The sequence below is a fragment of the Eptesicus fuscus genome, chromosome 23, assembly GCF_027574615.1.
Source record: "Eptesicus fuscus isolate TK198812 chromosome 23, DD_ASM_mEF_20220401, whole genome shotgun sequence".
NCBI lineage: Eukaryota > Metazoa > Chordata > Mammalia > Chiroptera > Vespertilionidae > Eptesicus > Eptesicus fuscus.
Genome location: NC_072495.1, coordinates 26,539,541 through 26,566,570, shown reverse-complemented (window position 1 = coordinate 26,566,570; position 27,030 = coordinate 26,539,541). Strand labels below are relative to the sequence as shown.

General features: G+C 58.6%; 1 protein-coding gene and 5 gene segments (V, D, J or C); all 6 read right to left on the bottom strand.

The window, feature by feature from the left end:
* Positions 1 to 607: 607 nt before the first annotated feature.
* Positions 608 to 4,434, bottom strand: LOC129148221 (immunoglobulin lambda-1 light chain-like). The gene is made up of 4 exons (XM_054712865.1): positions 4,392 to 4,434; positions 3,887 to 4,189; positions 1,280 to 1,568; positions 608 to 722 (listed from the first exon to the last, which is right to left on the bottom strand). Exons 1-4 carry the CDS (start codon positions 4,432 to 4,434, stop codon positions 608 to 610), a joined length of 750 nt encoding a protein of 249 aa, XP_054568840.1.
* A 3,185-nt stretch (positions 4,435 to 7,619) lies between these two features.
* Positions 7,620 to 8,103, bottom strand: LOC129148220 (immunoglobulin lambda variable 4-3-like). The segment is given in 2 exon segments: positions 7,620 to 7,942; positions 8,058 to 8,103. Coding segments are annotated over 2 exon segments (369 nt in total).
* Positions 8,104 to 10,245: 2,142 nt separating this feature from the next.
* On the bottom strand, positions 10,246 to 11,016 carry LOC129148219 (immunoglobulin lambda variable 3-9-like). The segment is given in 2 exon segments: positions 10,246 to 10,628; positions 10,971 to 11,016. Coding segments are annotated over 2 exon segments (429 nt in total).
* A 3,402-nt stretch (positions 11,017 to 14,418) lies between these two features.
* Positions 14,419 to 14,893, bottom strand: LOC129148218 (immunoglobulin lambda variable 3-25-like). The segment is given in 2 exon segments: positions 14,419 to 14,726; positions 14,848 to 14,893. Coding segments are annotated over 2 exon segments (354 nt in total).
* Positions 14,894 to 18,281: 3,388 nt separating this feature from the next.
* LOC103304677 (immunoglobulin lambda variable 4-3-like) lies at positions 18,282 to 21,825 on the bottom strand. The segment is given in 2 exon segments: positions 18,282 to 18,721; positions 21,783 to 21,825. Coding segments are annotated over 2 exon segments (483 nt in total).
* Positions 21,826 to 23,612: 1,787 nt separating this feature from the next.
* Positions 23,613 to 25,602, bottom strand: LOC129148217 (immunoglobulin lambda variable 2-11-like). The segment is given in 3 exon segments: positions 23,613 to 23,734; positions 25,083 to 25,445; positions 25,557 to 25,602. Coding segments are annotated over 3 exon segments (531 nt in total).
* Positions 25,603 to 27,030: the final 1,428 nt, after the last annotated feature.

Genomic DNA, 27,030 nt, shown 5'->3' with positions numbered 1-27,030 from the left:
CACAGATTCAGTGATCTTAATGGAAATGTGTTGACCCTCAGCACCGGGGCTCACCCCCCCCCCCCCCGCGGGGCCCAAGCAGCGTGCCCCTTGTGCTCACTGCCCAGCGCTGAGGAAGCCCTTTCTGCCCCCCCCCCCCCCCCCCCCCCGCCGCCCAGTCAGCCTGTCAGCCTGGCGTCCTGAGGAGGAGCAGGTCCCTCTGACGGAGGGATGCGCGGCTCTGATCCTGTGTGATCTCCGCCAGGGCCTCCGGGCTCCTGGGCGGCTCTCTGTGGCCAGGGGAGCTGCTCTCACAGGTGGAGCTGAGATCTCGTGGATAACTGCAGGCCCTGGAGCCATGGGCGGTGGAGACTCGCCTGCAGCGGGGCTTTGGGGTGAGCCCTCGGGAAGGAAACGTGAGAGGCAAGACGAGGTGACCTGCCATGGGGTGGCAACCGAGGATCCGCGGGGAGGGCGTCCTGAGCTGAGGCAGAGAGTCGGGACCTTGGCCTCAGGCGGGCGCTAGGCCTGAGCCTCACTCTGAGAGGGGCATGGCCTTGGGTGAGCAGCCCTTCCCTGGGAGGGCGCAGCTGGGAGCTGCCAGGTCCCAGCTGGGGTGTGAGGTGGGTCAGCCCTGAGCAGGGACCCGGGTGGACTCCTCGGTGCCCACAGCTCCGGTTTGGTTGTTCGGAACCCAGGCTGCCAAGATCCGGGGCTTCATGAGCTCAGATGTGCGGGGAGACCTGGGGAGACACTCCGACATGGGACAATGAGGGGCCCATTACCATGGGAAGGACAAGCAGGGTCCTTACCCCTGTCTGTATGTCTCCCGCTGTGTGTCCTTCCACCCAGGCCCTCTGTCTCCCACTCACACCCAGGCCCTCTGTCTCCACTCACACCCAGGCCCTCTGTCTCCCACTCACACCCAGGCCTCTGTCTCCCACTCACACCCAGGCCCTCTGTCTCCCACTCACACCCTCGCCCTCTGTCTCCCACTCACACCCAGGCCTCTGTCTCCCACTCACACCCAGGCCCTCTGTCTCCCATCACACCCAGGCCCAGACCCCATCAGGGCAGCCCCATCCTGTCAGAGTGAACCAACTCTGTGCCACCCCTGCTGAGCGGCCTGAGGTGGAAGGAGGGGCACCTGGGGAGCTGAAATCTGGGCCCTGGGACAGGCCTGCTCAAGGTGTTGTCTATTGGGGCTGAAGTATCCTGTGACACAGACAGAGATGGGGTTTTTGTCCCACTTCCCCATCTGCCTGTGTCACTGTGAGCCTTACTACTGCTGTCCCATGACTGACAGTAATAGTCCGCCTCGTCCTCAGACTGGAGGGGGGAGATGGTCAAGTAGCGGTCGGCCCCAGAGCTGGAGCCCGAGAAGCGATCGGGGATCCCGTCCCCCTTGGTGTGGGTCCCGTTGCTGTAAAGTCGCATGAGGAACCGAGGGGCCTGTCCTGCTCTCTGCTGATACCAGCGAACACTGAAGCTGCTGTGCTCCTGGCTCAGGGTGCAGGTGAGCTTGGCCGAGGCCCCCGGGGCGGCAGAGGCAGATGGGGGCTGGGTGAGCACAAGAGGACCACAGAGACCTGCGGACAGAAAACACAGAGCGATGCCCAGTGCACCCCGATGTGCAGGCGCCCCAAGGACTGAGCTTGGAGGGAGGATAGGGGGCAGGACCCCAGGGGCTGTGGCCGCTCTGACCTGTGGAGACGACGAGGGGCAGGAGGCAGAAGGGAAGCCAGGCCATGGTGGGAGGGTCCTGAGCGCTGCCCGCGGCTGCCCAGCTGGCCCTGGCCCTGCCAGCCCCTGTCTTATCCTCTCTGCCTGCAGCTCAGGGGGAGGAGCAGGGATGCAAATCTGTTGTCTGGGCCCAGCCAGGCTCTGTCCCAGCTGCTGGCCCCGCCCAGAGCCCAGGGCCTCCTGCGGAGCCTCCCCTGAGGGCAGAGGGCAGGTGTGGGTTTCAGTGCTCAGAGCTGGTTGGCCCACAGAAGGGTCTTCACAGGAGCTCAGTCCTGCTCTTTGCACTTGACCCAGCCCAGGGGACTCTGCCCTCTGAAGGCCCCAAACCAGGACCCACAGCGCCCCCTGGTGTCCCCAGGGTGAATGTCACCTCCCTGTGCAGCTGGTTCATCACCATGACTGCTTCTGAGAGCTCCCTGGAGGCTGACAGGTGGGGAGTGTGTCCCTGGGCCCTCACTCAGCATCACAGGAGCCCACACCATCCTCTGCTGGGGCCCAGCCCCTCCTCCCGGCCAATGAGGAGGGAGCGTCCTTGGGAGGTTAGTGATTTTCCCAGAATCCCCCAGACAGAGTGATGGGTCAAGACTCCAATGCAGGAGACTGACCTCAGAGGCTGACCTTTCAGCCCCCTCCCTGCCCTGTCTCTCCCCAGGTCCCACCTTCCTTCTTCCCCCTCCCACAGTCCCCCTGAGCCCTCCTGTCCCGCCCTCTGTTCTCTATTCAGGTGTCCGTCGTCCTGAGTCTGGGTGAACAGCGCTCAGATCCTCACGGTGTTGGCATCTGTGTTTCCAGGGAAACATGGAACTGTGTGTGGACTGAGGTGGGGACACGTCCCTCTCCCTCCATGGCCGACACCACAGGGACATGTGTCAAAGGCATGGGAATGAGGTCCTGTTTAGGGCCCGTGTCAGGCGAGGCTGCTCACAGTGTGGATCAGGATTGCTCCTCTGACCTGGCCAAGGCCATTGAGTGCGGAGCAGGGTCAGGACAGGGAGAGGAGGCCTTTGACTTTTAAAGCATATTTGGCAGGAAAGCTCGTTTCACCTGACATCCTGAAAAATTTAAGTTTTCACACCTTGCATTGCTGGGAATATAATGTAACTAATTCTCCCCACACGCTGGCGAAGCTGCACATGGGAGTGAAGTGGGAGGCGCTGGGTGACTCCTGAGCACAGACAGAGGGACCCCTGGCCCCTGCTCAGCGCTGGGTCTAAAGAGGGAACTGACATGAGCCCAGGGCCCTGCCTCAGACACGCCCCTGCTGCTCTCCGCTGAGGGGGCACCCGCTCCCCTCTCCCTTCCCACCCGATGCTGCCCCTCCTCACACCCACACCTCAGGGTCTCCCCAGGGCCCTGCGGGCCACTCGTGCTGCCCAGTCCTCACCCTGAGCTGTGGGCTCCTGACCCCGTGGGAGGGGATCTGTTAGTACGTCCAGGCGACCTGACCTCCATGGCAGGGTCTGTGCGGGGCAGTGAGGCCAACGTGCCCCTTTGTGAGAACAGCAGGGCCCCGTCCACAAACATCCTTATCGTCAGCCCGCCCTCCAGGTCTCAGCGCACCTCAGCATTTATTTATTTATTTATTTTTAAAATATATATTTTATTGATTTTAGAGATGGAGGGAGAGGGAGTGAGAGAGAGAAACATCAATGATGAGAGAGAATCATTAATTGGCTGCCTCCTGCACAGCCCTCCTGGGATTGAGTCACATGCCCTTGAGCAGATTCAGACCTGGGACCCCTTGTCTGCAGGCCATTGCTCTACCCACTGAGCCACACCAGGGAGGGGCAGCAACGATTATTTAAAGTCCAAAGGCCCATTGTCATCCTGACACTGCGGGTGGTGAATGTGCTGGGAGCCCAGGTCCCTGTGAACTGGGTTCTATTGGACACGGTGGGGTCGCTGTGGAGCTGAGGTGGCTGCTGTTACAGACGTTCCCTCTCACGGTGTCCAGGCCCCTCCCGGGGCAGGTCGGATGCCCCCACACTCCCCATGGCCTCCTGCTCCTGGACAGGACCCGTGGTGACAGGGCTCCACGTGGGATCGTCCGAAGGGGCCCGAAGCTGCCCTGCTCTCGCTCCTCACAGACGGGCAGCCGAGCTCAGGGCTGGGAGAGGGTGACACGGGGAGGTTTCTGTCCCACTTCCCCATCTGCCTGTGTCACTGTGAGCTTTAGCACTGTCATCCCACTCTAAACAGTAATAGTCGGCCTCGTCCTGGGCCTGGGCCCTGCTGATGATCAGGGTGTTCGTGTCCCCTGAGTCAGAGCCAGAGAATCGCTCAGGGATCGTTGAGGTCCTGTTTTTCTCAGCATGGATGACGAGCATGGGGGCCTGGCCGGGCTTCTGCTGGTACCAGCTTGCATAATATTTTTTTACGAGTTCTCCCTGGCAGGTGATCCTGGCTGTCTGTCCCAGAGCCACAGACACTGCTGGGGGCTGAGTCACTTCTGAAGAGGCCACAGGACCTGTAAGAGAGGAGAGGAGAGGAGAGGAGAGGGGAGGGGAGGGGAGGGGAGGAGAGGGGAGAGGAGGGGAGAGGAGAGGAGAGGTGAGTGTGGGCATGAGGCTCTCAGTCCCACAGGCCCACACCCCGCAGCGTCCCCTGAGCTGAGCTGAAGGTCATGGCCAGGCTGCTCCCTGGTCCTGGGGCTGAGCCTGGGGCAGCACCTGTGCAGAGTGTGAGCAGGGGCAACAGCAGGGTCCAGGCCATGGTGAGGCTCCAGGCTCTGCTCTGAGCCCTCAGCTGGGGGTGGTCTTCAAGGCTCTCCACTCCTGGGGGGCGGGGCTTCATGCAAATCCACTTCCTCCCTCCTGGGGCTCAGGGGGGGTCTCCCTGCTGAGCAGAAAAGGGCTCAGTGTAGGAGGCTGTGCCAGGGCTCCATGCTCAGGGCCTGCACCAGGTTCCCTAGAGCGCCCTGTGCTGACCCCTTAGAAAATTCTGTCTGGCCGGTGTGGCCCAATGTTTGAGCATCGACCCATGAACCAGGAGGACCTGATTAGATTCCAGGTCAGGTTCAATGCCCAGTAGGGGGTCAGTCCCTATTAGGGGGTGTGCAGGACGCAACCAATCTGTGATTCTCTCATCACTGATGTTTCTATCTCTCTCTCCCTCTCCCTACTTTCTCTGAGATGAATAGAAACATATTTTAAAAAAGAGATAGTTCTGACCCCTGACCCAGCACCCTGGCCTCCTCTCTTGGAATATGGATGACCCTCAGGCCTCCTGTTTCACCCACAGGGCGGGGCTGGGGGGCTAAAGGAGTCTGTGGGGCCAGAGGTCATGCTGGGGTGGGAGAGGCCAGGGTCCCAGGGCCAGAGGCAGAGAAGTTGCTCATGTGCCTCTCAGGCGACCTTGTTATTGGTTGTTTGAGGAGAAATAAGAGAAATCTCTGAGACCCAAGGCCAGGCCAGAATTCTGTGATCACATCAGAAGCAGGATTCACGAAAGAGACAATCAGTCCATTGAGACTCATTGAGAGCCATCTCCTTGGCTGTGCAAAGCTTCCTAAAGGAACAGGCAGCAGAGAGAAGAGAAATATGTGTTAACCCCATTCCCAGTGAAGGACCAGTGCAGAGAGGACGGGAAGAACATGAAATTTAGCCAAAGGATCACAGCCCATGAGGACACAGGCGGGACCCAAGAGCAGGTGCGTCAGGAAGAGGGTGTGTGGAGGCCATGAGCACAGGGAGGGCGTCCATCCTTAGCTGCTGGGGAAACACCAGCGAAAACCACAGTGAGACACGACCACCCCCGGGTCAGGGGGCTCCCGTGACACAGGGACCCGGTGCCCCAGCGGCGGGAGGAAGGGATGGTGGGTGCAGGGGCGGTGGGAATGGGAAATGGTCCGGTGACTGTGGGAAAGCGCTTCCCAGCCTCTCGGGGACTGAGACTCGCACTCAGCACACAGCCCAGCAGCTGTGCTCCGGGCCCTCCTGTCAGAGGAGGACTGTGCTCACAGAGACTCTGTGTGCCAGAAGCCAGTTCCAGCATGTCATAACTGCAAGAGTTTCATGGAAAGGTTGATGGAACTTGGGGACTCAACAAGGGCTGAGTCACTTATGTAATCACCTGTTGGAATGGCTAAAGGCATTTCCCCCAAACCTGAATAGGATGATTGTTTGCTGCCAGACAGCTCAGGGCATCTTAATCTCCATGTTATTGCCTCCTGTTGGCCAAACACCTGAACAGCCATAGGCTATTCCCCATTCTGACAAAGCTTCTAAACCCTCCCCTTTGAAGTGTATTATCTCCACTTTGCCTTAGGACGAATTGTGTTAATAAAAAGCAAGGGTCCTGAGACAAGGAGAACTTAGCTCCTTTAGCTAAAGCTCCTCTGACCCCCAATGCCTTTCAAAATTATCTTTCGTCTTTGGACTCTTACTTAATCTACGCACAGCCTTTCTCAGGATTGCTGAACCCTTCTTAATGCTGGAACAAGAACCCCGGCAACTGTGCACAGAGGTCATGGCCCCGCAGGCACCATGTCCACGTGGGAAACCACGGAGGCCTCTGCCCCTCCTGCGTGGATGGGTCACAGATGTCACTCCACCCAGAGCAGGGAACACCGCTCCACAATGAGAAGGAAGGAACGCTTTTTAAAATATATGTATTTTTATTGATTTTAGAGAGGAAGGGAGTGGGAGAGAAAAATCCAGAGAGGGAGAGAGCGAGAGAGAGAAAGAGAGAAAAGAGAGGTAGAGGGTCCGTGGGGCCTTGTTTGGGACAAAGTCACCACAGCCCTTTAAAGAACAGCCCTTCACCGGGAATGGGGACAGGGGTGGCCCTGGGATCTATGCCTCCAGTTGCCTAGGCTGACAGAGGTCACTGTGGAGTCAGACCTGATCCACCTCCTTCTGCTCCTCCTGCTCCCTGTTCCCTCCATCCCCAGAGACCAACCCCTCCTGCTCTCCCCCCTGGAGGGTCCCCAGGCTCCTGGCAGTTCCTGCACATTCATGTCAGAACCAGCCACTGGGGACCAGCCCTGCCTCCCTCCTGCCCCAGCTCAGCTCAGCGCCCAGTGCCCTGGGCAAGTTAGTCCACAGCGGCTCCCTGCAGCCTGGGCGGTATGGGAGTGTGAAAGGTGCTGTATTTCAGATTCCAGAAAATCAGGTAGAAGGCCAGCCTGTCTCCTCCCCGGGACTCCCCATGTGATGCAGTTGAGGGGGATCCCCCACAGGACTCCCCTCCAGCGGGAAGGAGCCCACATATTTCCTCTTCAGTCTCCTGCCCCCACCCCATGCCCTGCTGCCCTCCCAGTGGACATGGTCCCGACCTTGGGAAAGGCCTGGGCAGAGGGGGGGCCTGTCTGGGCCCCACACACGGAGGCTCTGGTGCAGCGGGAGGAGCCAGGCCCTGCTCCACGCTGGTCCTGCTCAGACCTCCCCACAGGCCCCGCCTCCCTCCTGGGCCCAGGGCTGAGCCCCCCCATGGGGTCAGGGTCTCTGTCCTGCCTCCCTGAGGACCAGATGCTCCTGCTCAGCTGGGTCCTGGCAGGGCCCTGTCGGAGTCCATGCTGCACCCAGAGTGAAGGCGCTATGTCTTCAAGATCTCCATCGGGACCCCGAGATCTGGGCTCCTCCCCTGACCAGGCCCCAGGGTGGAGCGCAGGCCTGAGGGCGCTGGGGGACACGGCCATCAAGTCCCCAGCATCGTCCCCACAGGCCTGTGGGTGAAGACACTCCTGCTGTCTGGTCCCAGGGACCTACGTGGTGCCTGCACGGGCCTCTCCTCAGGGCTCTCAGTGGGAGGAGGGGTGAGATGAGGGGGTGCAAGGAGGGGAGCCATGGGCTCTGGGTCCTGGGGAGGGGCAGGGAGGCCGCCCTCCAGACCTGTGGGAGGAGCATCTGGGGAGGGAGGTTTTTGTCTCACTTCCCCTCTGTCTGTGTCACTGTGGCTTAACCATCCTGGCCATCAATTGTGTGACTCTCACCACAGTAATAGTCCGCCTCGTCCTCAGACTGGATGTTGTTGATGGTTAAGTACCGGTCGGCCCCAGAGCTGGAACCCGAGAAGCGATCGGGGATCCCGTCCCCCTTGTTGGTGCTTCCGTCACTGTTAACCTTCATCAAATACCGAGGGGCCTGTCCTGATCTCTGCTGATACCACCAAATAAAGTAGTTGCTGTGCTCCTGGCTCAGGGTGCAGGTGAGCTTGACCGAGGCCCCCGGGGCGGCAGAGGCAGATGGGGGCTGGGTGAGCACAGGCAGAGCACAGAGACCTGTGGACAGAAAACACAGAGCGATGCCCAGTGCACCCCGATGTGCAGGCGCCCCGAGAACTGAGCTTGGGGGAAGGATGGGGGGCAGGACCCCAGGGGCTGTGGCCGCTCTGACCTGTGGAGACGACGAGGGGCAGGAGGCAGAAGGGAAGCCAGGCCATGGTGGGAGGGTCCTGAGCGCTGCCCGCGGCTGCCCAGCTGGCCCTGGCCCTGCCAGCCCCTGTCTTATCCTCTCTGCCTGCAGCTCAGGGGGAGGAGCAGGGATGCAAATCTGGTGTCTGGGCCCAGCCAGGCTCTGTCCCAACTGCTGGCCCCGCCCTGAGCCCAGGGCCTCCTGCGGGGCCTCCCCTGAGGGCAGAGGGCAGGTGTGGGTTTCACTGCTCAGAGCTGGTTGGCCCACAGAAGGGTCTTCACAGGAGCCCAGTCCTGCTCTTTGCACTTGACACAGCCCAGGGGACTCTGACCTCTGAAGGCTCCAAACCAGGACCCACAGCGCCCCCTGGTGTCCCCAGGGTGAATGTCACCTCCCTGTGCAGCTGGTTCATCACCCTGACTGCTTCTGAGAGCTCCCTGGAGGCTGACAGGTGGGGAGTGTGTCCCTGGTCCCCTCACTCAGCATCACAGGAGCCCACACCATCCTCTGCTGGGGCCCAGCCTCTCCTCCCGGCCAATGAGGAGGGAGCGTCCTTGGGAGGTTAGTGATTTCCCCAGAATCCCCCAGACAGAGATGATGGGTCAAGACTCCAATGCAGGAGACTGACCTTAGAGCCTGACCTTTCACCCCCTCCTTGCCCTGCCCCTCCCCAGGCTCCAGATCCCCTTCCTCCCATCCCCCCAAGGCCTCCTGAGCCCCCTGTCCCGCCCCCTTTTCCATATTCAGGAGGCCCATCCCCCTGTGTCTGGTCAGAAGAGAGCTCAGGTCCTCACAGTGTTAGAATCTGTGTCTCCCGGGGAAACACGGACTCTGTGTGGTCAGAGTTGGGGACTCTCCCTCTGCTGCCTCCATGGCCGACCACACAGGGTCACATGTCAGCAGCATCTTGGGAATCACGTGATTGGTTGGGGTCTTTGAATGCGTCTCCTCTTCCAACAGTGAGATCAGGATCCCTGTTCTCACGCGGTGAGGGCCACTGAGTGCGGAGCAGGGTCAGGACAGGGAGAGGAGGCCTTTGACTTTTAAAGCATATTTGGCAGGAAAGCTCGTTTCACCTGACATCCTGAAAAAATTTAAGTTTTCACACCTAGCACTGCTTAGAATATAATGTAACTAATTCTCCCCACACGCTGGCGACGCTGCACATGGGAGTGAAGTGGGAGGCGCTGGGTGACTCCTGAGCACAGACAGAGGGACCCCTGGCCACTGCTCAGCGTTGGGTCTAAAGAGGGAACTGACATGAGCCCAGGGCCCTGCCTCAGACACGCCCCTGCTGCTCCCCGCTGAGGGGGCACCCGCTCCCCTCCCCCTTCCCACCCGATGCTGCCCCTCCTCACACCCACACCTCAGGGTCTCCCCAGGGCCCTGCGGGCCACTCCTGCTGCCCAGTCCTCACCCTGAGCTGTGGGCTCCTGACCCCGTGGGAGGGGACCTGTTCGTACGTCCCGGGCGCCCTGACCTCCATGGCAGGGTCTGTGCGGGGCAGTGAGGCCAACGTGCCCCTTTGTGAGAACAGCAGGTCCCCGTCCACAAACATCCCTTATCGTCAGCCTGCCCTCCAGGTCTCTGCGCACAGCACAGCGTCCTGCCCGGGAGGTTCATGGGAATGACCTTCCCACGGAGAAGGACACTCCCAGCAGCATTTATTTATTTATTTATTAAAAATATTTTTATTGATTTTAGAGATGAAGGAGAGGGAGTGAGAGATAGAAACAACAAAGATGAGAGATATTCATGGATTGGCTGCCTCCTGGGATTGAGCCTACAAACTGGTCACGTGCCCTTGAGCAGAACTGAACCCAGGACCCTTTGTCTGCAGGCTGTCACTCTACCCACTGAGCCACACCAGGGAGTGCCAGCAATGTTTATTTAAAGTCCAAAGGCCCATTGTCACCCTGACACTGCGGGTGGTGAATGTGCTGGGAGCCCAGGTCCCTGTGAACTGGGGTTCTATGGGACACGGTGGGGTCGCTGTGGAGCTGAGGTGGCTGCTGTTACAGACGTTCCCTCTCACGGTGTCCAGGCCCCTCCCGGGGCAGGTCCGATGCCCCCACACTCCCCATGGCCTCCTGCTCCTGGACAGGACCCGTGGTGACAGGGCTCCACGTGGGATCCTCCAAAGGGCAGGAAAGTGCCCTGCTCTCGCTCCTCACAGACGGACAGCCGAGCTCAGGGCTGGGAGAGGGTGACACGGGGAGGTTTCTGTCCCACTTCCCCATCTGCCTGTGTCACTGTGAGCATCATTACCATCCCACACCTGACAGTAATAGTCGGCCTCGTCCTGGGCCTGGGCCCCGCTGATGGTCAGGGTGGCCGTGTTCCCCGAGTTGGAGCCTGAGAATCGGTCAGGGATCCCTGAGGGCCGGTTGCTATCATCATAGATGACCAGCACGGGGGCCTGGCCGGGCTTCTGCTGGTACCAGTAAGCATTTTTACTTCCAATGCCGTTTCCCCCACACGTGAGCCTGGCCGTCTGTCCCAGGTTCACCGACACCGAGGGCGGCTGTGTCAGCTCGTAGGAGGCCACAGAGGCTGCAGGAGGAAGAGGAGGCAGCAAGGTGAGGGCCCATTCCTAGGAACCCCCTGCCAGCCTCACCTTCCTGAGCCCCAGGGAGTCCCAGGCCCCAGGGCGCCCCTCGCATCCCCATCAGCCCAGGTGGCCTGGGGCCCCCTGGATGGAGCCTCTGAGCAAGGAGCCCTCCCCTTTTTGCTGCAGGGGAGCCCTCAGAGCCCGTGAGCATAGGGGCCTCAGCCCCCCCAGCCCTGAGTCAGCAACAGTGTCTGAGCCTCCTGCCCCCCAGGCAGCGCCCCTGAGCTCAGAGTCAGCCAGGCTGCTCCAGGCCCTGGGGCTGGGAGGGGGGAGCCTGGCAGCACCTGTGCAGAGAGCCAGGAGGCCGAGGAGGAGAGGGGTCCAGGCCATGGTGGGCGCCCTGACTCTGCTCCCTGAGGCCCAGGCTGCAGGGTCCCTCCCAAGCCTCTCTTATCCCCTTGGAGACAGCTGGGGGGCATGCAAATCAGCCAGGCCCAGGGGCTGCTGGGAGCTTGTGGGCTCTGAGGAGGGCTCAGCCCAGGGACACAGAAAGGAGGGGCAGCCCATGCAGCCCCGCCCTCGCCCAGGGGATTCTGGGTTATTCTGGAGCCATCCTGTGGGGGGTCATCTGCACTTAGATGGTTCCTGGCCTCAGGCCTGCACTGGCCTGGCTGCAGCAGAGCTCAGAGGGGAGGGCTGTGTGCAGGTGTGAGCCCCGGAGAGAAGGTCCCTGGAGAGGTGAGCGCCTGAGCCTGAGGTCCGTGCAGGGGCCGCCCCAGGCCCCGTGTGTGCACATCGGAACTGGCACACGTGCCCCCCTGGCTAAGGGCACCTGGGGTTCTAGCAGCCACTGAGGGGCTGTCCGTGTCTGTGCTTGGTGAGCCCTCAGGGCAGGTCCTAGAGGCTGGGCCTCAGTGTCCCCTGTGCCTGGTGCCCGGGGCAGACCCAGGGCTGGAGGGAGGTGTGGCCACTGGGGAGGGGGAGCAGGAAGGGGTACAGGTGGCTGGAGGGGAATGAAGGGCCTGGACCTGAGCTGTAGAAACGGGCAAATCCCACAGGAACCCGGGGGCAGACACAGCCAGAAGGGCCAGCAGTGCCCAAGGCGAGGCTGCAGGAACCCCTGCTCTGTCTGCAGGTGAGGGCTGGGTGGGGGGGGGTGAGTCTTCCCTGTGAAGGTTGGAACCCCTCAGGCCAGGCCCTCCCAGGAGCCAGGAGGCTGGAGGCGGTCTGTGCTGCCCCCTGGTGGCTGCTGCTCTCTGGCTGCTGGAGGGGCAGGTGTCCTGTGTCCAGGTGTAGATGCTGAGCCTCCTGCTCAGGGGGAGACTCCCTGATCCCTGAGCTGCTGGTCCCAGGGGAGGGTGGCTGTTCTGTCTATGGCCACGGCGTGTCTCAGGACCAGGCGCCAGAGGCTCAGGTCGCCCAGGAAGGAGGAAGGGGTGCATTTGGAGGATGGGTGTCGGGCCCCCCCGAAGCATCACTGCTCATATCTCTGGCGTGGGGGGTTCTGGGGTGGGACTGGGGGGACACAGGACTGAAGGACTGACTCTCACTGGTGCTGGCCGCTGGTGCAGGTCACAGCAGCACAGGGGCTGGGTCAGCCGGGGTCACGGCTCTCAGAGCCGGTGTGTCTGAGAGAGTTTTCCTTCCCCTTCTTCATTGAAAGACACTTTCACTGGTGAAGACACGGAAGTGGGTGTCGTTTTGTGGTTTTGTTTTTGGTTTTAGTTTTCTCAGGGCGTCGCTCCACTCTCTCCTCGTCTGCCCTGTTTTCAAAGAGGGACCTGCTCAGATCTCCGGGTTCCTCTCTGTGGAATGTGTCCTTGTCCCTGACGCTGTTATGGTTTTCTCTTCTGCGCCGGTTTTAAGGAATTTGATCAGGATTGTGCTGGTGTTTTCTGTGTGTGTGTGTGTGTGTGTGTGTGTGTGTGTGTGTGTGTGTGTTTGGGGCTTGTCAGAGTTCTTGGGTCTGTGGGATCCCGGGTTTCATGGACTTTAGAATCTCTCTGACGAGTATTTATTTCCTCAAACATTTTCCTACCTCCCCCGAATCTCTTGTGCTTCAAAGTCAGCAATCACATGCACATTAGGCTCCTTGACGTCGTCCTGCAGCCCACAGAGGCCTGTGTTAGTGATCTCAGTGTCTTGTTTTGTCGCTGGTTTTGTCTCTTGTCTATGGATTCTCTTCCATGTCACCAATTGACTGATCTTCTCCTTTCCGGTGACCCACCTTCTGTCAACTCCTCACGTGTGATTTTCTCTCAGACACTGTGGTTTTCATTTCCACCCTTTAAGTTGGGTGCTGTGTTTTTGCCTCTCTTGTCTGCAGTTACCATGTTCAGGCATTCTTTTCCTTCTGAACAAATGGGATTTGGATTTTTGAAGTCCTTGTCTACAAAGTGCATCCTCTGTGAAATTTCTTGGCCAGGGTGATGGATTGATTTTTTTTTTCTTATTATGGCTCTTATTTTCCTGCGTCCCAGCAGGAAATTGTGATGTGACAGCAGACTTGGTGAATATTTATTTCCTTGTTTAGTGAACAATACTTGTATCTATATAATATCAGTGTGTGTATATATATAATGTGTTTGCTGTTCTAAGTCACACAGATTCAGTGACATTAATGGAAACCCGTTGACCCTCAGCACCGGGGCTCACACCCCCCCCACCACCCCCCGGCGGGGCCCGAGCAGCGTGCCCCTTGTGCTCACTGCCCAGCGCTGAGGAAGCCCTTCTCCCCCCCCCCGCCCCACCCCCCTGTCAGCCTGGCGTCCTGAGGAGGAGCAGGTCCGTCTGACGGAGGGACGCGCGGCTCTGATCATGTGTGAACTCCGCCCGGGCCTCCGGGCTCCTGGGCGACTCTCTGTGGCCGTGGGAGCTGCTCTCACAGGTGGAGCTGAGATCTCGTGGGTAATTACAAGCACTGGAGCCATGGGCGAGGGAGACTCGCCTGCAGCGGGGTTTTGGGGTGAGCCCTCGGGAAGGAAACGTGAGAGGCAAGACGAGGTGACCTGCCATTGGGTGGCAACCGAGGATCCGCGGGGAGGACGTCCTGAGCTGAGGCAGAGACTCGGGACCTTGGCCTCAGGTGGGCGCTGGGCCTGAGCCTCACTCTGAGAGGGGCATGGCCTTGGGGGAGCAGCCCTTCCCGGGGAGGGCGCAGCTGGGAGCTGCCCGGTCCCAGCGGGGTGTGAGGTGGGTCAGCCCTGAGCAGGGACCCGGGTGGACTCCTCGGTGCCCACAGCTCCGGTTTGGTTGTTAGGAACCCAGGATGACAAGATCTGGAGCTTCATGAGCTCAGATGTGCTGGGAGACCTGGGGAGACACTCCGACATGGGACAATGAGGGGCCCATTACCATGGGAAGGACAAGCAGGGTCCTTACCCCTGTCTGTATGTCTCCCGCTGTGTGTCCTTCCACCCAGGTCCTCTGTCTCCCACTCACACCCAGGCCCTCTGTCTCCCATCACACCCAGGCCCTCTGTCTCCACTCATGCCCAGGCCCTTTGTCTCCCACTCACACCCAGGTCCTCTGTTTCCCACTCACACCCAGGCCCTCTGTCTCCCACTCACATCCAGGCCCAGACACCATCAGGGCAGCCCTGTCCTGTCAGAGTGAACCCACTCTGTGCCACCCCTGCTGAGGGGCCTGAGGCGGGAGGAGGGTCACCTGGAGAGCTGAGATGGGGCCCTGGGCCACGCCTGCTCATGGCTTTGTCTACAGTCCCCTGGGGCTGGAGGAGCATGTGACACAGACCGGGACGTGGTTTTTGTCCCACTTCCCCATCTGCTTGTGTCACTGTGAGAAATGTCCTTCGCTGGGGCTAGACAGGCAGAAATAGTCAGCCTCATCCTCGGCCTGGGCCCCACTGATGGTCAGGGTGGCTGTCTTCCCGGAGCTGGAGCCTGAGAACCGGTCAGGGATCCCTGAGGGCCTCTCGCTATCCTTATAAATGACCTGCACAGGGGCCTGGCCAGGCTTCTGCTGGTACCAGTGGGTATATCTTTTATCCAGTAATTCTCCAGTGCAGGTGATGCTGGCTGTCTCTCCCAGGGCCACTGATAAAGAGCCCGACTGGGTCAGCTCATAGGAGGCCACAGAGCCTGTAAGAGAGGAGAGGGGGGTTGAGGATAAGGACCCATTGCCAGTAGCTTCCACGCAGAGGCTGTGCCTGGACGGAGCTCCGGGTTGGAGCCGGTCCAGCTCAGGTCCTGGGGGCAGCACCTGTGCAGAGAGTGAGCAGGGGCAGCAGGAGAGGGGTCCAGGCCATGGCGGAGACACCCCGGGTTCAGCCTCTGAGCCCACAGCTGGGCCTGTGGCCTCTGGGCCTGTCTTATGCTCTGCAAGGGGCTCCTCATGCAAATCACCTCCTCCCTGGGGGCCTCCATGACTGGCTCCAGCTGGGCGGGAGCAGCTGGGCTGATGGGAATTCAAATAGGAGCCTCCCTCCCAGCCTGTCCCAGGTTCCTGGGAGCTCTCCGTGGTGCTGAGGGAGACAGTGCTGACCCCTGACCCAGCCCCTGCACACACACCCTAGGCTGACCCTTGACCTCCTCCGTGTGCTTGCGGAGAACGCTGGGTCCTCCACCTTAGGGATCAGATCACCCATGTGGGCGGGTCGAGCTCATAGAGACAGTGACCAGTGGTCCTGCTGCGCGTGAGAGGCAGGCTCCATGCTCAGACCCAGAGAGGTGAGTCAGGGGCCTGTCAGGTCACCTCTTTTCTTGTTAGAAATAATAGGAGAATCTTGGGGACCCAGAGAGGCAAAAACAAAACTAAACAGAAACCTCTGATAACACCAGATGGATGCTTCAGGGATAGAGTAATTCTGAACAACCTCACAGAAGGAATATTTTGCTTAAAAAAAAAAAAAAAAACTATTGAAAGAGAACAAGGAAACAGGTAACAAAGGCAACACATTTGCAAACGAAATACCCAATGGACACCTAGAGTTCAGAGAATAAAATAAACTCTCACAACCAAACAGGAAGAAGACAAAACACTTCTGTGATCCATTTAGAACCTGGGTCGTTGTTAAGAAGAACCATGTGGTGAAGAAGACATACTGATGGCAACAAGCACAGAAGAAGATGCCCATCCTTGGGCATTAGGGAAATGCCAATTAAACACCGTGAGATCTCAGGGCCCGCTTCTCAGATCGGCTTCAGTGAAAGAAGGGGTGACCCCCACTGCGGGCGAGGGTGTGGAGAACCGGGGTCACTCACGCGTGGCTGCTGCTCATGGGAAATGGTGCAGACAGTCAGGAAAGAGTGAGCAGCTGCTGAAAGTGCTCTACTTGTCACTGCCTCACACCCCCAAGGAACACTGGTCATTTGTTTCAGAGAAGTGACAACTTATCCTCACAGAGAAAGGACAGGAGGGTGTTCCTAGCTCCCGTGGGCATGACGTCCCCAGAGAACAGTGAGATGCCCTTGCTGGGTGGAGGGTCAGCAGACTCTGGTCCACCAGGACCATGGACTACGACTCAGCCATGAACAGGAAGGAGCTCAATGCAAGGACAGTTGGGAGGAATCTACAGGGGTTCAGGGCGGTGAGAAGTGCCCTCTCAGGGGCTACACGCTCCGGGATTCTGTCTCTGATCCTACAGGTCATTTCTGAAATGAAGACTTTTAGAAATGAAGATGCAACTAGTGGAGCCAGGAGGTGAGGGCAGGGAAAGGCACCTTGAAGGAGAGGTGGGTGCTGTTATAAAGGCAAAATGTGGGAGACACTAGAGTGGATAGAAGGTTGTTGTGTCTTCATGCTGTTGTAGATCCATGAAGACGCACGTGGGATAAAATCCCATAGAACCAGACACACACACACACACACACACACACACACACACACACACACACATGCTAAGAAGAGGAAAAGAGAGAAAATGATAGGAATAGTTAATGAAAAACAACAGCAAAGAGCATAAGGGAGAAATAACCAGAAGAATTAAATGGAAAGTAATGAGAGAGAGAGAGAGAGAGAGAGAGATGGGAGGTCTCTCAGCTCCCTCTCACTCTGGCCCTGCCTCCCTGTCACTGTCAGTCACATCAGCACCACCTCCTGTCCTGGCCAGGGTGTCACCTGCTTCATCTAGTGACTCTCAAAGGCCACCTGCCACTCAAGCGTTTGTTTGTTTGTTTATTTATTTATTCATTTATTATTTTTATTGATTTCAGAGAAGAAGGCAGTGGGAGAAAGATAGAAACATCAATGATGAGAGAGAATCATGGATCAGCTGCCTCCTGCACGCCTCCTACAGAGGATCAAGCCAGCAACCCAGGCATGTGCCCTTGATAGGAATTGAACCCTGACCTCCTGGTTCATAGGTCGACACTCAAGCCCTGAGCCAGGCTGGTCCGGCTATGTTTCTTTTTGAAACTGCTTTATTGAGTATAACTGAGGCCTCACTAGAACTTTTGATGCAAACTTGACTTTCTGGGCTCAGAATCACGGGGCCCCTCTGAAGCCAAAGCCGCAGGTAAGGAACAGACAAAGAAAGGACAGTTCTCCCCATGGTCCATCCGTCCCTTTCCCACCAGGGCTGACGTGATGCCCCTGAGACCCTGACCCTGTCACCCCGTGGCCACAGCAGAGGGTCCTGAGGGCCTCTCCGGGGCCCCATGTCGCCCTATGACCCGGGACGTGTGCAGGGAGCGCCTTCAGGGGCTGGATCCCGACTCAGCACAGCAGGGACCACCTGCCTCTGCCCCTTCCCTCGCCGTCCTCACTGGCACAGGGCATCCCTCTGTCTGTCCATTAGGCCACTGCTGACCCTCCCACGTTATGGGCAGCCAGGCCCCGGGAGGCCCTGGGTGAGTGTGGTCCACACTGGGGTTCACATTCAACCCCGATTGTCCTCCCGGCCCCTCCCTGCAGGGTGAGGGGTAGGACCCGCCCTGCAGAGGGACCCGCGGGGCTTGTGAGGGAGGAAGTCACCACAGCCCTTTAGGGAACAGCCCTTCCCATGGGAGGGGGATGGGGATGGCCCTCCGACCACGTGGCTCTAGCTGCCTGGGCTGAGAGAGGTCACTGCGGGGTCAGCTCTGATCCATCTCCTCCTGCTCCTCCCGCTCCCTGTCCATCCTCAGTGGCCAGGATCCCGTCCCATCTCTCAAAGGCCTGGGCAGAGGGGGAGCCCTTCCTGGCCCCACAAGCTGAGGCTCTGGCACAGTGGGAGGAGCCAGGCCCTGCTCCACGCTGGTCCTCCTCAGCCCTCCCCACAGGCCCTGACTCCCTCCTGGGCCCAGGGCTGCCTCCCCTCCCCCCACGGGGTCAGGGTCTCTGTCCTGCCTCCCTGAGGACCAGAGCTTCCTGCTCAGCCCCGTCCTGCCAGGGCCCTGCTTCCCTCCACGGAGCAGCACACACAACAGCCCACGTCCAAGGTCACCTCTGCAGCCCCAGGTCTCTGTTCCTCCCTGAGCAGAGCCCCGGACGGGAGCCCAGGCCCGGTGCCTCCTGGGAACCTGGTCAGCGCAGCCCCCCTCGCCCTCAGGGGCCTGGTGTTCGGGGTCTGGTGTGGTGGGTCCCAGCTTCCTGCCCACAGGCGAGGGGAGTCAGAATGTAAGTGTGGGCACAAGGACCCCAGTCATGGCCCCGTTTGCTTCTCCCCATGGTGCCTTGGGGGGCGGGAGAGGGTGATGGGTTTTGACGGGAAAGAGTCAGCATCTCAGCATCCTGGAGAGGGACAGGGAGCAGGTCCCCGAGTCCCCGGGGAGGAGCAGACAGAGGGAGGGAGGTTTTAGCCCCACTTCCCCTTTGTCTGAGTCACTGTGGAACCCCCCGAATTTGCCACCAGTGTTATAGTCTGCACCACAGAAGTACTCAGCCTCGTCCTCAGACTGGAGGGGAGAGATGGTCAAGTAGCGGTCGGCCCCGGAGCTGGAGCCCGAGAAGCGATCGGGGATCCCGTCCCCCTTGGTGTGGGTCCCGTTGCGGTAAAGTTGCATGAGGAACCGAGGGGCCTGTCCTGCTCTCTGCTGATACCAGTGAATATAGAAGCTGCTGTGCTCCTGGCTCAGGGTGCAGGTGAGCTTGACAGAGGCCCCCGGGGCGGCAGAGGCAGATGGGGGCTGGGTGAGCACAGGAGGAGCACAGAGACCTGCGGACAGAAAACACAGAGCGATGCCCAGTGCACCCCGATGTGCAGGCGCCCCGAGGACTGAGCTTGGGGGGAGGATGGTGGGCAGGACCCCAGGGGCTGTGGCCGCTCTGACCTGTGGAGACGACGAGGGGCAGGAGGCAGAAGGGAAGCCAGGCCATGGTGGGAGGGTCCTGAGCGCTGCCCGCGGCTGCCCAGCTGGCCCTGGCCCTGCCAGCCCCTGTCTTATCCTCTCTGCCTGCAGCTCAGGGGGAGGAGCAGGGATGCAAATCTGTGGTCTGGGCCCAGCCAGGCTCTGTCCCAGCTGCTGGCCCCGCCCTGAGCCCAGGGCCTCCTGCGGGGCCTCCCCTGAGGGCAGAGGGCAGGTGTGGGTTTCACTGCTCAGAGCTGGTTGGCCCACAGAAGGGTCTTCAAAGGAGCCCAGTCCTGCTCTTTGCACTTGACACAGCCCAGGGGACTCTGACCTCTGAAGGCCCCAAACCAGGACCCACAGCGCCCCCTGGTGTCCCCAGGGTGAATGTCACCTCCCTGTGCAGCTGGTTCATCACCATGACTGCTTCTGAGAGCTCCCTGGAGGCTGACAGGTGGGGAGTGTGTCCCTGGGCCCTCACTCAGCATCACAGGAGCCCACACCATCCTCTGCTGGGTCCCAGCCTCTCCTCCCGGCCAATGAGGAGGGAGCGTCCTTGGGAGGTTAGTGATTTTCCCAGAATCCCCCAGACAGAGATGATGGGTCAAGACTCCAATGGAGACTGACCTCAGAGCCTGACCTTTCAGCCACCTCCTGCCCTGCCCCTCCCCAGGCTCCACCTTCCTTCTTCCCACTCCCCCAGGCTTCCTGAGCCCTCCTGTCCTGCCCTCTGTTCTCTATTCAGGTGTCCGTCGTCCTGAGTCTGGGTGAACAGCGCTCAGATCCTCACGGTGTTGGCATCGGTGTTTCCAGGGAAACATGGAACTGTGTGTGGACTGAGGTGGGGACACGCCCCTCTCCCTGCATGGCTGACACCATGGGGTCATGTGTCAAAGGCTCATGGGAATGAAGTCCTGTTTAGGGCCCGTGTCAGGTGAGGCTGCTCACAGTGTGGATCAGGATTGACCTCTGACCTGGCCAAGGCCACTGAGTGCGGAGCAGGGTCAGGACAGGGAGAGGAGGCCTTTGACTTTGTAAAGCATATTTGGTAAAAAAGCTCCTTTAACCTGACATCTTGAAAAAATTTAAGTGTTCACACCTAGCACTGCTTAGAATATAATGTAACTAATTCTCCCCACACGCTGGCGACGCTGCACATGGGAGTGAAGTGGGAGGCGCTGGGTGACTCCTGAGCACAGACAGAGGGACCCCTGGCCACTGCTCAGCGCTGGGTCTGAAGAGGGAACTGACATGAGCCCAGGGCCCTGCCTCAGACACGCCCCTGCTGCTCCCCGCTGAGGGGGCACCCGCTCCCTCTCCCTTCCCACCCGATGCTGCCCCTCCTCACACCCACACCTCAGGGTCTCCCCAGGGCCCTGCGGGCCATTCGTGCTGCCCAGTCCTCACCCTGAGCTGTGGGCTCCTGACCCCGTGGGAGGGGACCTGTTAGTACGTCCCGGGCGACCTGACCTCCATGGCAGGGTCTGTGCGGGGCAGTGAGGCCAACGTGCCCCTTTGTGAGAACAGCAGGGCCCCGTCCACAAACATCCCTTATCGTCAGCCTGCCCTCCAGGTCTCTGCGCACAGCACAGCGTCCTGCCCGGGAGGTTCATGGGAATGACCTTCCCGCGGAGAAGGACACTCCCAGCAGCATTTATTTATTTATTTATTTATTTATTTATTTATTTATTTATTTATTTATTTAAATATGTTTCTATTGATTTTAGAGATGAAGGAGAGGGAGTGAGAGATAGAAACAACAAAGATGAGAGATATTCATGGATTGGCTGCCTCCTGGGATTGAGCCCGCAAACTGGTCACATGCCCTTGAGCAGAACTGAACCCAGGACCCTTTGTCTGCAGGCTGTCACTCTACCCACTGAGCCACACCAGGGAGGGGCAGCAATGTTTATTTAAAGTCCAAAGGCCCATTGTCATCCTGACTCTGCGGGTGGTGAATGTGCTGGGAGCCCAGGTCCCAATTAACTGGGTTCTATTGGACACGGTGGGGTCGCTGTGGAGCTGAGGTGGCTGCTGTTACAGACGTTCCCTCTCACGGTGTCCAGGCCCCTCCCGGGGCAGGTCCGATGCCCCCACACTCCCCATGGCCGCCTGCTCCTGGACAGGACCCGTGGTGACGGGGCTCCACGTGGGATCGTCCGAAGGGCCCGAAGCTGCCCTGCTCTCGCTCCTCACAGACGGGCAGCCGAGCTCAGGGCTGGAGGAGAGGGTGACAGGGGGAGGTTTCTGTCCCACTTCCCCATCTGCCTGTGTCACTGTGAGCATTACCACTGCTGTCCCACACCTGACAGTAATAGTCCGCCTCATCCTGGGCCTGGGTCCCGCTTATGGTCAGGGTGTCCGTGTCCCCTGAGTCAGAGCCAGAGAATCGCTCAGGGATCGTTGAGGTCTGGCTTTCATCGCTATCGACCACCAACATGGGGGCCTGGCCGGGCTTCTGCTGGTACCAGCTTGCATAAGCTTTTTCTACGAGTTCTCCCTGGCAGGTGATCCTGGCCGTCTGTCCCGGGGTCACAGACACTACTGGGGGCTGAGACACTTCTGAAGAGGCCACAGGACCTGTAAGAGAGGAGAGGAGAGGAGAGGAGAGGAGAGGAGAGGAGAGCGGAGGGGAGGGGAGAGGAGGAGAGGAAAGGGGAGGAGAGGGGAGGAGAGGAAAGGGGAGGAGAGGAAAGGAGAGGAGAGGAAAGGAGAGGGGAGAGGAGAGGAGAGGAGAGAAGAGGAGAGCAGAGAAAAGAAGAGGAGAGGAGAGGAGAGGAGAGGAGAGGAGAGGAGAGGAGAGGAGAGGGGAGGTGAGTGTGGACATGAGGCTCTCAGTCCCACAGGCCCACACCCCGCAGGGTCCCCTTGCTGAGCTGAAGGTCATGGCCAGGCTGCTCCCTGGTCCTGGGGCTGAGCCTGGGGCAGCACCTGTGCAGAGTGTGAGCAGGGGCAGCAGCAGGGTCCAGGCCATGGTGAGGCTCCAGGCTCTGCTCTGAGCCCTCAGCTGGGGGTGGTCTTCAAGGCTCTCCACTCCTGGGGGGCGGGGCCTCATGCAAATCCACTTCCTTCCTCCTGGGGTTCAGGGGGGTCTCCCTGCTGAGCAGAAAAGGGCTCAGTGTAGGAGGCTGTGCCAGGGCTCCATGCTCAGGGCCTGCACCAGGTTCCCTAGAGCGCCCTGTGCTGTCCACTTAGAAAGTTCTGTCCGGCCGGGGTGGCCTAATGTTGGAGCATCGACCCATGAACCAGAAGATACCATTTCATTCCAGGTGAGGGCCCATGCCCTGTAGGGGGTCAATCCCCATTAGGGGGTGTGCAGGAGGCTGCCAATCAGTGATTCTCTCATCATTGATGTTTCTATCTCTCTCTCCCTCTCCCTACTTTCCCTGAAATCAATAAAAACATTTTCTTTTAAAAAAGAGATAGTTCTGACCCCTCAACCAGCACCCTGGCCTCCTCTCTGGGCCTGTGGACAACCCTCAGGCCTCCTGTCTGGTGAGGACTCACCCTCAGGGCGGGGCTGTGGGGCTGGGAGGAGCCTGTGGGGCCAGAGGTCATGCTGGGGTGGGAGAGGCCAGGGTCCCAGGGCCAGAGGCAGAGATATTGCTATGTGCCTCTCAGATGACCTTATTCTATTGGGCACAGCTGTTTTGGGACACAAGAGGCAGCCAATCAATGTTTCTCATCATTGATGTTTCTATCTCTCTCTCCCTCTCCCTTCCTCTCTGAGACCAATAAAAATTTATTAAAAAAAAAAAAAAAAGCGTTGATGGAGAATGACAAACCTCCAGCTCTGCCTGAGGTCCCCGAGAAGAGCAGTAACTGGCTCTCCCTCAGCCCAGCTAGCCCAGCCAGCCCGGATGTTGTCCTCGCCTGTGTCCCAGGCGGCCATGGATATCCTAGGATTCTCCTGCCGCCCGCACTGTGACCTCCCCAATAGGAACGTAGGGACACCCCAAGGCGGGCTTGATTCCCTCGGCTCTGTCAAGGGCTCCGTCTGTCCTGACTCAGAAAATACACGGGGTGGGGAGAAAGCAGGTTTACAGCTGTGAGTATGTGACATGGAGTTTATTCTTGTGTTATTATTTATTCACTGGAGGCCCCAGCACTGCCTGCTGCTGGCCAGGTACGCCCTTACCTTCCCCAGGCAGGCCCCGGCCCCCGGTAGAATTCCCAGAGGACCCCCAGGTCCAGGGGGCAATTTGCATACTACGCTTTCATTATAAAGGATTACTTCGTTCCATTCCATAGGAACAGCTGTAAACCTACTTTTGCCCCGCCCTGGATATATGTTGGGAGGAATGAGCCTTTGGAAGGCATTGCCTCTCACACGATTATGGATTCTTGAGGCGGGGAGGTCCCCTGAGCTGCCTGCTATCTGCAAGCTAGAGAGCCAGTCCCTATTCAATCCGTGAGACAAAAGTCTGGTGGATTCCTTCCTCCTTTGCCTTTTGTTCTACTCAGACCCTCAGTGGGTTGCATGAGCCCACGCTCATGGGGATGGCACCCTGTCTCCTGAGTGGCCGGCTCAAATGCCAATCTCCCACAGGACACACCCTCACACACACATCCTGAAATAGTGTTCAATCTGGGCACCCCGTAGCCCACCCAGGAAAACCAGGACATTACTATTCACAGTGAACATCTAGGGTAATGTGTCTGAGAAAGAGGGTCTTGCTGAGATAGGGCACTTTTAGTGCCAACACCAGGAAAATTCTGGCAAAGTGGGAAGCGCTGGTCACAGCCCAGTGTTTCCGGTACTTAAGCCTGGGCGCATGGAGACGCCAGGCAATTCCTGGCACTGGAGACGCACACCAGGAACACGTATGTGCCAGGTGGACACTGCATTGGCTTGTCACAGAAAACGGACACGATGAGGATTCCTGTAGAAAGGGGGACACGCCGACCAGGCATCTCTTTCCTGGTGGAAGAGAAGCAGCCATTTTGGAAATCGCCCAGGTGGAGGGGGAGACAGACATTGAGCAGAACTGCCTCCAGGTGAGGAGTCCATTCATCTAGGGAGTGGGAAGTCTACAAAAAAGGGAGCCGCAACCCAAAATGTAACCGGACAAGCCATGGGCCTGCGCTGCCTGTCCCCACTGGAGCCGATCCAGCGGAGACAGGGAGGAATCATATGAGCGTTGATTCCCATCCTGCCGGCAGCCGGGGAGAGCAGCAGGGCACCCACAGACATCTGCTCTGCACCCCCATAAGCCCGCTGCTTGTATTGGGTAGAAGGACAAGGATTACAGGGGACATAGGCAAAAGGTGTGCCCAATGGGCAGTTCACAGGTAATGGGGCTGGAGATTTGCAAAGGTCTGTGGGTAAGCAAAGACCTGTGGGTAAGCAAAGGCCTGTGGGTAAGCAAAGGCCTGTGGGTAAGCAAAGGGCTGGCGGCTCTGGGTTCTGTAACCAGGCTGGTCATCTTTCCATGGTCACAGGCAGCTCCCTGGTGGGGAGGATGGGCCGCATTCCGGGGTGAGCTCCCGGGTCCCGTGTGTAACTCCCAGCCAGGTGAGAAGGTGACTCCTTTAAAAGGAACAAAGCAATCACGGAGAACAGGGCCGGATGAACATTTCTTACCATTGCAGCTGGTCCCCAGTGTTCTGTTCCTGTCCCTATCGAAAACCTTCACTGCTCAGCTTCCTTGGCTACGGTGTCTGAATGAGGTACAGGTAGCCCGAAAGGAAAAGGAAAAGAGCTTCTCACTCTTTGTCCTCAGTCCCTCAGCAACACGGTCGCCGTTTCTCAGTGGCTCTTCTTCCAGCAGCAGGCGTGTAGAGGAACAACCCCCGAGGAGGGCATCCTGGCGCGAGAGCATGGGGGACACGGAAATGAATATGACAATGTCGTTTCTCTAGAAGTAAATCCAAGATGTTCTGCTCTGGTGTAGAGACTAAAGCATCTACAATAATAAAAATTTAATATCCTAATTAGGCCAGACAGCCAAACGATCTTCCGGATGTCCTTCCAGATGACCTTCCGGAAAAAGGTGGCGCTATGAGGGCCGAAGCCCCTTGCACGAATTTTGTGCATTGGGCCTCTAGTTTAATATATTTTTATTGATTGCAGAGAGGGAGAGAAAGATAAAGGGAGAGAGAGAAAGAAAGAGCGAGCGAGCAAGAGAGAGAGAGAGAGAGAGAGAGAGAGAGAGAGAGAGAGAGAGAATATGATTCTCTGGGCCCTTGTGTATGCAGGATGGGGAAGCATCTTCAGAGCAAGGAAGGTGCGTGAGAGCCGAGGCCGGGTTTTGGTCTCACTTCCCCATGAGCCTGCACCACTGTGGAGAGTGTCTGAATAATGGTATGAGCAGCAGTAATAGTCGTCCTCGTCCTCAGCCTGCAGCCCAGAGATGGTCAGGGTGGCCGTGTTGCCAGACTTGGAGCCAGAGAAGCGCTCAGGGATCCCCGAGGGCCGTTTTGTGACATCATAAATCAGGAGTTTAGGGGCCGTGCCCGGGCGCTGTTGGTACCAGGACACAAGGTCATAACGCCCAATGTCATTGCTGCTTCCCACACAGGAGATGGTGACTGAAGTCCCAGGAGTCCCGGACATGGATGGAGGCTGAGTGAGGGCCGCCTGGGCCCAGGACCCTGAAAAGAACAACAACACACTCTGGTGAGCTCAGTGCTGGGCCCGGGGAGCCTGAGGAGGAGGCAGAGGGTGAGCTCAGGTGTCCCCGGGCCCCTTCCCTGGAGCCTCACCTGTGCCCTGAGAGAGGAGGCTGAGGAGGAGCAGAGCCCAGGCCATGGTGGAGGTGCCCTGAGAGCGCTGCCTTCTGAGACCCCAACCTGAGCCTGGCCCCCCCAGACCTCTCTTATCCCCTCCCCCTGCCTCATAGAGGGAGGGGCCTCCATGCAAATCCATTTCCTGCACCTGCCTCTCTTCTCCCCACTCTGACCTGACCCATGATCTAGATGCCTCTGCACACCAGGCAGCAGAGCTGACCTGAGACATTATGTTGGACATGTTTTCCTCACCCGGGACCCACTGAGACCACAGGAGAGGGACCAGAGGCCACCTTGGAGGTCCCTGTCCCTCCCCCTTGGGCATCCACGCGGTTCTTGGCTGAGGAGGACGGGGACTCCCCTCGGAGACACTGGGAGGAGGGAGGACAGGCTCTAGGTTGGCTTTTAGAACTCCAGTCACTCTGTTGCCCAAGAACCACGGGCAAAGCTGATTTCTCCCAGTCTTTCTCCACCTTTTCTTGATACTCATCAGCTGAAATGAATCCTCATCTGTCCCTTGTCCCAATCTCCAGTGTCTGAGGCTCAAGGACATTTCCTGCCACCCCCAGAAGTGGAAACATTGGGACTAAACGGATACAGGACCTCCCTCTGCACCGCCCACCCACTCAGTGGAAGGGCCTGGTAAGCACCCAGGAAGAGTTCCTGCAGGTCAGGGCTGCACCCCAGCCAGCACCTTCCCCAAATGCAGACAACGCTGCCCCCTGGTGGCCTAGGATGATCCAAGAGAGCCCCAGGGAAGGCAGCCTAGACAATACTGGCCTCAGTGTGAGGTAACAGTGAGATGGTGGGAGTCACTGGTCTGCTCAGAAGCCCATCAGCTGGGCCTGTGGACCAAGCAGACTGGACCCTTGTCTCCTGGGAAACATGATGAGGACCGGGCACACGCCAGTTGTCCTCATCCTTCCTGCGGGCAGCAGACCTCTTGACTTCACTGGGTCCCACCTTGTCCTTGTTCCTCGTCCCCTTAGGACCACAAGGCCTCAGAGCCCGTGCTGCAGGGGTCCCCGTTCTCACTTACAGTCCTTCTGCAAACGGGTGCCCACGTGACAAGACATGTCATAGAAATGCTAAGCATGACTGTTACCACAGGAGGCAAAAGGGCCACTTGCAACTATGACTAATGACCAATATAGCCAAGCATATAAATGAAAGACACTAATATTTAATCCCAGATCCATGCTGATTGCATGGGGAGTGACTCATTTCAACCAATAACTTAGACGGAGAAAATGATAACAAAGACTTTACTTCATCATATTTAGGTATATTTGTACTTGTTCATTCCTTTTAACTGGGATTGCAGCTGGATATAAGTTGGATCATCATGAAAAACTTTGGGGATCCCTGAGGAATGGGGGCTCCCTCAGGCAGACATATTGAAGGACCAAGCAGCCTTCAGGAAAGATCTATCCAATGGGATGGCCTTCAA

Bases quoted from the DNA above. Each gene is read 5' to 3' on its own strand.
- LOC129148221 (XM_054712865.1), bottom strand. From the start codon at position 4,434: ATGGCCTGGACCCTGCTGTTGCCCCTGCTCACACTCTGCACAG. The intron at 4,190-4,391 runs GTGCTGCCCCAG...CCTCTCTTACAG, and splicing joins CCTGCTCACACTCTGCACAG to GTCCTGTGGCCTCTTCAGAA. The intron at 723-1,279 runs GTCATGGGACAG...GTGTCTCCCCAG, and splicing joins GAGGCGGACTATTACTGTCA to GTCTCCCCGCACATCTGAGC.